The sequence below is a fragment of the Phoca vitulina genome, unplaced genomic scaffold, assembly GCF_004348235.1.
Source record: "Phoca vitulina isolate PV1807 unplaced genomic scaffold, GSC_HSeal_1.0 scaffold10, whole genome shotgun sequence".
NCBI lineage: Eukaryota > Metazoa > Chordata > Mammalia > Carnivora > Phocidae > Phoca > Phoca vitulina.
Window position 1 is genome coordinate 28,031,536 of NW_022589713.1, and position 11,906 is coordinate 28,043,441.

General features: G+C 33.6%; 1 protein-coding gene and 1 pseudogene across 7 annotated transcripts in view; both read right to left on the minus strand.

Annotated features, from left to right (window-relative positions):
* The window catches only part of TBC1D5 (TBC1 domain family member 5), a 568,425-nt gene that overhangs the window by 271,895 nt on the left and 284,624 nt on the right, over positions 1 to 11,906 (minus strand). For all 7 annotated transcript variants that reach the window (XM_032408767.1, XM_032408765.1, XM_032408766.1 and 4 more), the window contains one exon: positions 1,731 to 1,797. In XM_032408767.1, coding sequence (XP_032264658.1) covers positions 1,731 to 1,797 — 67 coding nt within the window. The remainder of the gene's footprint in view (positions 1 to 1,730; positions 1,798 to 11,906) is intronic.
* Positions 6,083 to 7,656, minus strand: LOC116635061 (annotated as a pseudogene).

Consider the following 11,906-nt stretch of genomic DNA (forward strand, 5'->3'; position numbering starts at 1 on the left):
TTAAAATCATATTAGTTAACAACATTAGTATTTATTGTGCAAAGTTGCATTAGGAGTTCATTTTCAAAGTACAATTATCATTCAATAATACTAAAATATTTTAATCTTCAAACTATTCAAGAATAAAATAAACTACAAGATAATACTGTGCCTTCACATTAACACATTTCTCTTAACTTTATATTATGTCCATTATTTACTATAATTAGCTAAACTACAAATGTAATTATAAAATTTAACTCACCAACAAAATTTATACACATATGGATTTTCCTTCCTTTGAAATACATCTCCATTTTCCTTTTGTCTATTTTTTTATTGTATTTATATCTAGCAATGATACTAACAACATAGATTTCACATATATTATCATATTAACATTTCTCACTTACATGCCAAATCATGAATGTTTAACTATCTTTTATATTCACTTCAGCACTAAAAGAAGGATTTGAAGAATTCCAACATTTATAAGGTAGGATGAGTACAGTGAAAATATAATGACAACATATGAGCTTTACTGCTGTGATAATACCCTTCTAGAACACCATGGGAACATAAGCCTTTTGTAGTATCTGTGACACTTGAACGACTGATTATTTATACAGACCCCAACTGATATAAAATAAAGATGTCAAGTGTTTCAATTACCATCTCATTTCTGGAATTCATAAACAAATTGTAAAAAACTTTCCCATTTACCACATTCTTATTAAGTGCTTCCTGTATACAAGGCCCTATTCTAGATATTAAAAGCTTGCCCGGAATCTGAGAAAACAAATGACACAGTTCCAATTAGGGATATACAATATGTTTTCAAATAAAAATATAAAGATTCCAATCATAAACTCCGTATTTATTACATAAAAGGAGTTACAGCTTAATATTCAAGTGAGTTTCCAAGTGTACAGTGGTTCTTGTGTGAATTTTATTGTGTCACTGCAAAAGTGTCAGAACTAATTAACCATCACGACAATGTACTCAAAGTATTTCTTCAAGAATCTGCATTGCTATCTAAAATGCCAAAATGTATTATTATTGAATCTGTACCTTTTTTCCTTAAAAGAAAACAACCTTGTTCTTATACCATGTTGGTTAAGTATATGAATATTCAAATATTACTGGAAATAATATAATCTTTCTTCCTAGGTTTCCCTGTTATGAAGGTACAAAATCCATAAACATTTACTCAAGCAAATCAAGTTATAAGGAGAATATTACCAAAATACTAGAAAAGATACATGTTTTCTTAACTAGCATATCCTTTTAAAAAAAAATCACTAATTGAGACGTAACTGCCCTGTTTGCTGAAGAACCAAATGGGATATAAACAAATAGCACTTGATATAACCATGGATTACATTTCATATTCTCTTAGATGCTCATAAGGAATATATTGTTTTAACAGGAAACTTAAACAAATGGAAGCCTTTAGTAGTGTAACAGATATACTGGGAAAACAAAATAAAAAATGGATTTTAAGGGAGCATTCGTACCAATTATACCCTAACAACTGATATCGACAATAAGACCATTTACTCAAGAACTTAAAAGGTTATATTGTTCATTACTCAATAAGTCTGCAGAACAATCGCATATCACAACATTCTTTAAACTTATTTTTAAAGTACAGGTAACACTTCCTTACTACTCTAAGATTAGAATCCTGTAACATTAGGTATCTTGTATATTACCTTGTAATAATATGTATCTATGTATTTATCACCTACCTATAGGAATTAAAAGTCCCATCAGAATCTAAAGTAGAACTTCTTCTTCCATTTTTATTTGAATCTCCTGGAAAAAAAATTTAAAAACACTGAAATAATGAAGATTATGAAACTGAATATTTTAGTTGAAAAGCTGCTGTGTGATAGTTCTATACAGTATATTAGGTCCAAAAGCATTATCCCTTTTTCCCTACCTCCCAAATATCTCTTGTAATCAGAGGTCTTTATGCAAAAATATTCATTTTGATGCTAAAATATAAACTAATACCACCACTCCTAAATTGGATAGAAATACTATCAAAATAATTGCTAACAGAACAAATGAAGCACAGTACATTTTCTTTTTATGAATCACAAACAAAACCAAAATTTATAAACCACTTAATCATACACTAGTGTTTATAAACAAAGGGCAACTCTTTGTTAGTGACCAAGTCACCTGTTCTGACCACTGGTTCAGTCAAAAGAGAGCAACAGAAAGGGGACCTGGAGTATTTTCCAGTCCCCAGCTCTCCATGGTCAAGGAATTTGGTAAGCAGAGAGGTAAAAGAGAAAGCAGGTTGGGAGGTGGTGAATGCAATCTAACGAGCTTTTAATACACTTTAATATTCTTCCTAAAACTTTATGTTTTAACTGTGGGCAAAGTTCAGCAGTTTTAAAAATGAAAAAACAACACTGAAAGATATTTCTGCATCATATGGTAATACCAAACATTTAGAAAAAAAAAATCCCACTTAAACTGTTATATTCATAGTATCAGACTTAGAACAAATTCATACCTATCAGTTTAAAGATTATAGAATAAAAATAAATGTGCTAAAGAAGTTTAAAAAATGCTTACCAATGCCACAGTATAAAATATATATGCTTATTGATAGAAATTTAATTTTAGTAGTTTACATTTTAAAATATATGCTTCAAAGTATAGTTTTTATGAAACCATAGTATACTACTATTAAATAGACCATTTATTCTTAGAAACAAATTAAAAAGACTAGATTCTGATTATATTTTATACTCCTAGTTCTTGTAATGTAACTTTCAAACATCAGGTTATATTCATTTTTATGATATTTAAAGCTTAATAATTTAATGATTTATCCATTTTAATTTACACTTTTAATCCACTTTGAACAATCTAAGGTGCCACTGGAGATCATCACAGTGGTCCTGGTTAAGTCAAACAGTAATTACAGAGCTTTCACTTTAAAGATGAGATTATTTTTAATTATTGAGTACAGTACTTAAGGTACCATACTTATATAATTATGCTACTCATTAAATGGTTATTGAAAGCTGAAATGTAATTTTAATGACAGCTACCTATTTTTCTTTTCACATTTTATAGTTGACAGATTAGTCAAGAATATTGGTTCTTTTCAAAATCTTTACAGTTGTGCCAAAGTGTTCAGGAGGACAAGAACTGGACTGTGTCCACTTACTTTTAACTCTATTCTTTTATCAAAATACACTTTCAGGTTTTTTTTTCTCATTAAACAAAAATCCTAAAATGGATTATAGCATTCAAAACTATTGCCAAATTTTATAGAAGAAAATTATCCAAAATCACTTAAATGTTTAAGATCAATTTAGCTGGGTATATTTTGTTAATTCTTAAAACATGGATACTATAAGATCACTTATACAACATATTTTCTTAAAAAATTAATGGTATTACAATAAATAAACTAAAAGGATTTAAAGAAAATTCTGTTTCTTACTAAATGAAAATTTCCTCCAACACATGTTATTTAACAGCTTGCAGACATTTCCTGTGAAACATTCCATAATCAGCATAAAATACGTACTATATCATACACTTAAAATATGAGCCTTCTTTCTCTTGAAAACTAAAGATTATAATTACTTAAACACGTAAGTTCTCACCAATAGAATATTTCTTCCTTTCTGCTGATATTTACCAGAGTGAATATAAAACCCTTCAAATAATTAAGAGACTTTCGGTTTTTTAAACTAGGTTTTGCCATCATAATATATTACAAAGATTTTCTTCATCTTATACCGGTTTCAAAATGAGCACATCACATTAAATATAACCTTCAAAGGATGGGAATGAGGAAAAAAAGCAGTTTTTCTTTCTCGAAAACATACCAAAATAAGGAGTACAATTGTTTTTTCTAAATAATATTAGAGAAAAGATTTCAAAGTTTGCTATATGGGGAAAAGGCAATAAAGTTTTGAAGCGGGAAAAACTGCTTTGTTCCTTCAATCCTCTAGTTGAAATTAATTATAGCAAATGTTTATGAAAACATCTGTTCCTTACAGTTATAAATTCTTAATTTTAGTATGGATGATTCCAGATTCTTATTTTGGAAGGAAATTGTCTGACAATTGAAAGATTTACAAAAGAACAGACAGAATTTATAATTCTGGAAAATTGTATATACAGTGTGTATATCCTGCAGAGATTTTCATTTGTGTGAAACATTTGGAGGGGCTTGAAACTGGTAACTAGGAGAAATCAAAGACAGAGAGGCTCCTCTTTGATTGAAGGTGTTATACATTAAAAACATATTTGTAATAGAAGGAAACATCAACCAAGAATTATAAATAAATGCTAATTTACTATGAATCTAATTTGAGTAAGTATAATAAACTAAGTATTAATTTTATCAAGGATTTTAATAAGTCTAATGCCAATACAATCATGGGAAGGTATGTGTAGTGTTCCCCAAAAATAACAACAGAGGGTGCAAGAGAGTTTAATATGATGTTTTTAGTTGCTATTCTGATTCTTGTACTAAGTTGTCAGATAGCCTTAACTGTAACAAGGATGTATAGGTTGTTTTCAAATCTCTCTCTCCCTCTTCACCTCTCTCTCTCTCTCTCTCTCACACACACAGACGCACGCACGCGCACGCATAAGTATATTATTACAGTAATCTTGCACAAAGGCCTTTAAATGATCAGACAGCACAAATAACTTGAAATGTGTTTTAAGGTAACGGATTACCTTTCACTTGCTTGAAAAGTAACAATAAATTTTAAAAACACAATTGTGATTTTAAAAGTACTTCAATATTTAATATAAATTAACCAGTAAAATAATCTAGATATATTTATTGGGGAAATTTTAATACATAAATTACATACATATTATATATGTTGCTATGTGTATGTATATTGTGCAACCTACATTTACAGGAATAGTTCATTAATTATTGTGACAATTACAATGTGAAATTTACATAACAGATTAATTTCTCACTGGTAAATAACTTTGCAAAATGAATTCCTGGCACTCACAATTAAAAAAAGTTGACTGATTTGAAAAAAATACCCTTGTAGCCAAATTACTTTAAATGAGGATAGAAAGAGCATATATTTTCCATTAGTAATTTCTAACATACATGTATCTAACTTATTAAGCAAACAATATGTATAATGGTGACTTAAATCTCAAAACAAGATAAATTAAATTCCATATTCTTTTTTAACTTTTACTGCAGTCATGTTTAGCTAAGGGCATTTATAATATCTATGTACTGTTGAAAACCATGCTAAATGAGGATTTACAATAGATTTCTATAGTTCTTTTTTTTTTTTCTTACTATAGTTCTTTTTATGTACAAACATCTCCTTCATGAAGGTAGAACCGGAGATTTTAAGCTAGGTTAGGTTAAAAACTACCAGAATAATGCTATAAACAAACACATCTACTCAACTGGGCCCTCGGTTTACATCTAAAGAACATCAAGTTTTAGAAGATCACATCATACTATGTATGAATTCCAAAAAGTATTACATAATTTAAAAAATAAGGTTTATATCTAAATTGTCAGGGAAATGTCTCCAAGTGTGTGCAATGAATATTTAATAGTAAGAGTGGAAAAAAGATCTGCTTTAAACTAAGTTGAAAACAAAGCTATGGATAGCTACATTTAGCTGTGATAGGATAATATGCCATAAATAGTGTAGAGACCTGAAACCTTTTGTTTCTTTTAAATGAACATTACTACTGAAATGTTTTTTATTAAATTTAAAATCCCATTCAAAGAAAATGATTCAAAAAAATCAATGAATTAAGTATATTCATGTGCTGATACACAGTAAGGCAAAGTACAATGACTCAGCATTGTCTATGAAGACAGTAGTCACTAAGGGCATTATCTCAACAGAGAGACAATAGTCTCTCTAGGCTAATTTATTTATGCTAAAAATCCAGGACCACCCATTAGGTCTAAGACCCAGTGCTAAAGTAAATACAAAAAAACTGTCTATTCAATAATATTCCATTTTCTCTATTATTAGCTACATGCTAATGATTTAATGGCTATATTTAATTCTCTACATAATATTTAGAAATTATTTTATTTTTATCTCCAAAAATGTTTATTAGCATGATTAAAAACAGTTTTTGAATAACGACAGAAAGAATTTCTAAACATGAAATTGTCAGTGGCTCTACCTTATAACCAAATATTTGCAAGTGAATGGACAGCTTTATTGCCAGTCTTTTATTAAAAACAATCCATATTTATTGGTTCCATGTGAAGGTGTGACTATTGTTTGACTGGGAATGCATCCTTACTGCAATTAAGTATAAAAAATATCTTCCATAATTGGAGTGTGACCTGTATTACTGAGTAAAGAGTTGATAAAAATCCTCAAAGATTTGGGTTTTTGTTTTTTAAAAACATTCCTTTTACACACTACAAAGAAATAATTAGTACTTTGGCTGTTTAAATCACTACATGATATTTACAATGGCAGTTGCCAAAGGTCCTCCCTTCACATAATCACGAACACAGACCCTCTTCTGGAGTGTACAGTTTTTGGGTGGGCTCTGAAGACTTGGGCCATCAAGTGTTTATACTGGTTTAAACACAAAGCATTATCCAGAAAGTAGTAGTCATTATACATGTCACCTTCACACAGGTATGGCAGTCTGGTGAAAGCTTTGGTAACAAAACCAGTTTTTCTAAAAACTTCAGGAAGGCTATTGACTTGTTCTTCCCAACTCTATCCCTTGATTTCTAAAATTTCTGATGGTTTCTCCCACTTGCCACCTATTTTTCCACATAGAGATGAAAGGGTAAAACCAGAGCAAGGATGACCTGCCTCTCATTGGCTCCAAGACATTTCTGATATCTTTTAACACAGTCAGGGGCTGATCACAGCTGTCTGGCAAATTTAAGCAACTGACATCATACTGGAATCCTGTATTCTGCTATTCATTTATACCAAGAACTTTGTATTTCTTCTTCTGAAGCTGCCATATCATAGTTTCAGAGAGCTCAGTGGCATATATTTCTTCAAAATGAGAGTTCATGATTTTTCTGACTTCTCCAACCCCAGCACCTAAGTCTATGGGCTTTCCAATCTGGATTAATTTTTAGCAGTCTCTGAAACTGATCTGGTGAAAATGCAAACATTGAGCCTCTTCCAAAGAACCCACTAATAGATATTCTAGACATAAACAGGCTAAAAACAGATGACACAAAAGAGTGACAGAACTGGACAAATAGCCAGTCCGATCTCTCAATGCTGTTAAGGACATCTGTGTTCCCTGATTAAGGTAACTCTGAACAAAGAGAGCCTGGAATGATTCACATTTCTCTCTACTGCACACCTACTACTGGTGGTTCTCCTTCCTACTGGCCTCGGCCCTGTCAGCCTGTCAAGGCCACTTCTCATGTTCACATATAAGGAGCGGGTGAGTGGACTCCACAGCATCCACATCCTCCATGCAAGCCAAACAGATGCCAGGCTCAGGCACAACCTGCCCACAGTTTCACCAAGGGCCATGGCCACTTATTTGGATCACTGCCAGTGTTGGGGCGAGGAGGAGGAAGTACCACTGCCTGGATTAGAGCCACTGCACCCAACTTGTCCATCCAGCCTCCTTCAGGGCCAAAACAGGGGGGTCACAATTATTATTTTAGATAATATAAAATCAGATGTAAAAAACAAATACATAGAAACTTTTAAATAAATAATATTTCAACTGGATAATTTTAAGAAGATAATATTTTTGTTATTCCTATTAAATCATTAATAGAAAAATTTTCAAAAAGAAAGCAGAGTGACATCAGTGGAGTGGCAGAATATACAACTCCAAACTCTCATCCTTCCGAAGAAACACTAAAAAACAAGCAATAACTGTCAGAACCAACTTTGCAATGATTCTGAAAAACAATCCAAGATTTACGAAAACCAAATGAACAATGAAAGAAGAAAGAGACTTCTTGAAAGCTTTGTGGCATTGTTACTTGCCCTTACCCTACTCCCTCCTTGGTACAGCAGCAGTCTTGAAGAGGGATGCAGTTCCCAGTGTGGGAGACCAGTACTTGGTTCTGGAGGGAGCAGAGCAGACCATATTTGCAAAATATTATGTAACTCTGTTCTAACTTGTTTAGGAGCTACCTGAAGGACTGACACAAAACATTCATCCCTTTTTTGTCTAACTTGAAAAGAGTGGTGGGCATTGCTCTTGAACCCACTGCAAGCTGAATTAAGAACAAGCAGAGCCTTCGGCTCAGGTCATGATCCCAGGGTCCTGGGATCGAGCCCCGTGTCGGGCTCCCTGCTCAGCGGGAAGCCTGCTTCTCCCTCTCCCACTCCCCCTGCTTGTGTTCCCCCTCTCACTGTGTCTCTCTCTGTCAAATAAATAAATAAAATCTTTAAAAAAAAAAAAAAAAAAGAACAAGCAGATACATGGGTTAAAGGTTACAATTAAAACATTAAAAATAACACCTAAGGCTTGGGAGCAAGAGTTGGTGAGAGTTTCCTTGGGAAATTAGGACTTTCAAAAGCATCCATGTATATAGGAAAATGTACATGCCCAGGGCAAGCAGAAGACCAAAACCTTCCACCTGAAGCTGATCACTAAGATGAATGCAAGCCTGACTAAATGATGAAGGACTGCTGTGGCACAGAACCAATCTGCAAACAGGACAGGTTTTGGTTTTTTTGTTTGGTTCTTTTTTTTTTAGCTTCCGGCTTTCAAAGAAATATCTGTCAAAACCCTAGCTGAACATAACCTAAGAAATAAAGATTTCAGTGACTTCCTATGCCAAAGAATAAATCTTGGCAAAAATAAAAAAATAGATTGGGAAATAAGGGACTAAAAAAGTTTAATAATATAGAAAATAGCAATATTAGGAGAAACTAAATTTCAAGAATTATCAAATTATAATATTCAAATTATCAGTTCTCAACAACAAAAAAAATCACAAAGCATATAATAAAAAACAGGAAGCAAGGCTCATAAAAAATAAATAAACTGATAAAAACTATCCTTGAGAAATCTAGAAATTGGATTTACCTACAAAGATTTTGACATAACTGTCTTAAGGATGCTTAAAGAGCAAAAAGAAAACATGGACGAAGAAAGAAATCTTATAAATGAATGAATAAACAAAATGGGATTATCAAGAGGTAGAAATTATAAAAGGAACAATTTTGGGGACTGAAAAATACAATACCTGAAATAAGAAATTCACTAGAGTGGTTCAACAACAGGTGTGAGCAGGCAATAGAAAGAAATATAAAATCTAAAGATAGGACAATTAAAATTATGCAGTCCAAGAGGCAAAAGGAAAAACAATGAAGAAAAGTCATCAACATCTAAAAGACCTGTGTGACAACATCAAGTGAATCAACATGCATTGTGAGAGCATGAGAAGTGAAAGAGAAAGAGGCAGAAAGTATATTTGAAGAAATAATGGCCAAAAACTTCCCAAATTTGATGAAAGACAAAAATCTACAAATCCAAGAAGTTCAAAGAACTCTTGGTATAATTAACACAGACACTCACATAACGGTACACAATAAGCAAACTGCTGAAAGACAGAAGAGAATCTTCAAAGAAGCAATAGAAAATATGTCACATCACAGATTTCTCAATAAGATTAATAGATGATGTCTTATCACAAAACATACAGGCCAAATGACAGTGGGATGACATATATTTAAAATATTTAAAGAAAAAGACTGTCAACCAAAAATTTTGTATTTCACAAAATAGATAGTGGGGTGTCTGGGTGGCTCAATCGGTTAAGCGGTTGACTCTTGATCTCAGATCAGGTGTCAATCTCAGGGTCGTGAGTTTGAGCCCCGTGTTGGGGCCCTACTTAAAAAAACAAAAGAAGAAGAAGAAGAAGAAGAATGAGAAGAGTTAAGACATTCCCAGAAACACAAAAGCAGAGAATCTGATACCACTACACATACTATAAAAGAAAAGCTAATGGCAATCCTTCATGTTGAAAGGACATCAGACAGTAACTCAAAGCTGTGGGAAGAAAAAGATCCCTGATAAAGGTAAATACATTAGTATATATGAAGCCAGTATTACATATTTAAGGTCTGTATTGCCAAACTTTATTTCCTACAAGAATTAAAACACAAATGCATAAAAAATAATTATAAATCTATGCTACAGAGCAACAACGTATAAAAATGTAACTTGTAACACAACAAAAAAAGGGAGGAAGAACATTTCCAGGGAAGATGTTGGAGTAGGAGGACCTTAAGCTCACCTTGTCCCATGGATACAACTACACAGCACTCACATCAGTGTAATTAACCCCCAAAAATGAACCGAAGACCTGTAGAACAAACTCCACAACTAAATGTAGAAAATAGGCCATATCAAAGAGGGTAGAAAGGGCAGAGACATTGTGAGGAGCTAAACCCCAAGGGTCTGGCCACCAAAGGGAAGGAGCCATGGGCACAATAAGTGGGGGGAGAAACAGAATACCATACCGGGGAGCCTGCAAGAGAAAGACAAATCCCCTAATACTTGCTTTGAAAACCAGAGGGGACAAAATTCATTAGTTCTTATAACCAGCAGAATGCAAAGCGTGGAACTTTAAAAATCAGCAGGCTCAGTTCTGAAAGAGCCAGGAGGGCGATAGGAAACTGAGTCCTTGCCCTTCAAGAGAGAACACAAGAAACAGCTGGTAGAAATACAGCATAGAATGAGCAGTTTGAAAACTGCCCATGGCATATGGGAGGGAGAGTTATTTACTAATCTCAGAGTTCACTGAGGGACTTTTTCAGGAACAAAGGAGCAGGCAAGTGCAGTGCTGTGCCTGTATTCACTACCTAGCTGCATACACCATGCCCTACCCCCTCCAGCTGAGCCTGCCTTAGTCCTGGTACTTTAGGCCCCCTCCTCCAAAGGACCAGCAAAAAAATCTTGCCAACACTGCGTGTCCCAACTGCACACTTGCGGGGCCTTGGTCCTTGAGGTGGTGATGGTCACATCCCATGGAGGACACCAACACTTTGTTAAAACTGCACCACTCATCTACATGTACTTTGAAAAGTATCCCTGGCCAGCCCCAGTCTCCATAGTGGCTGTGTGTCCCTTGTGGAAGAAGAGGACCAGCACCATCTTATTAAAAGTGCATGCCCCACCCACGACTTTCAAGAGCAAGAGACATAGCTAACTTTCCTAACACAAAGAAACAGACACAGATAGTTAGACAAAATGAAGAGAAAGAGGAATATGTCCCAAATGAAAGACCATGACAAAAATCACAACAAGAGACCTACATGAAACAGAGATAATTAATAAACCAGATAAAGAATATAAAGTAATGATCATAAAGATACTCACTGGACATAAGAAAACAGTGGAAGACATCTAGTGAGACCCTTAACAAAGAGATGAAAAAGAATCAACCTTAATAAAGAGATGAAAAAGAATCAATCAGAGATGAAGAACTCAATACCTGAAATTAAAAATACACTAGGTGAAATAAACAGTAGACTGGAGGAAGCAGAAGAATGGATCAGTGACCTGGAGGACAGAGTAATGAGAAGCAATCAAGCTAAACAGGAGAGAGAAAAATCATTTAAAAAATGAAAACAGAATTAGGGAATTCAATGACACCATCAAGCATACTAACATTCACATTATAGGGATCCCAGAAGAAGAGAGAAAAGGGGGCAGAAAATTTATTTGAAGAAATAATAGGTGAAAACTTCCTGAATCTGGGGAAGGAAACAAATTCAGATCCAGGACGCACAGAGATCCCCCCAAGGACATTGGGGCGGGTATGTGCTATGGTGAGCGCTGTGAATTGTGTAAGGCTGTTGAATCACAGACCTGTACCTCTGAAACAAATAATACATTATATGTTAAAAAAAAAAAGAAGAAGAAGAAGAAGAAGATAGCAGGAAGGGAAAAATGAAGGGGGGGGATTC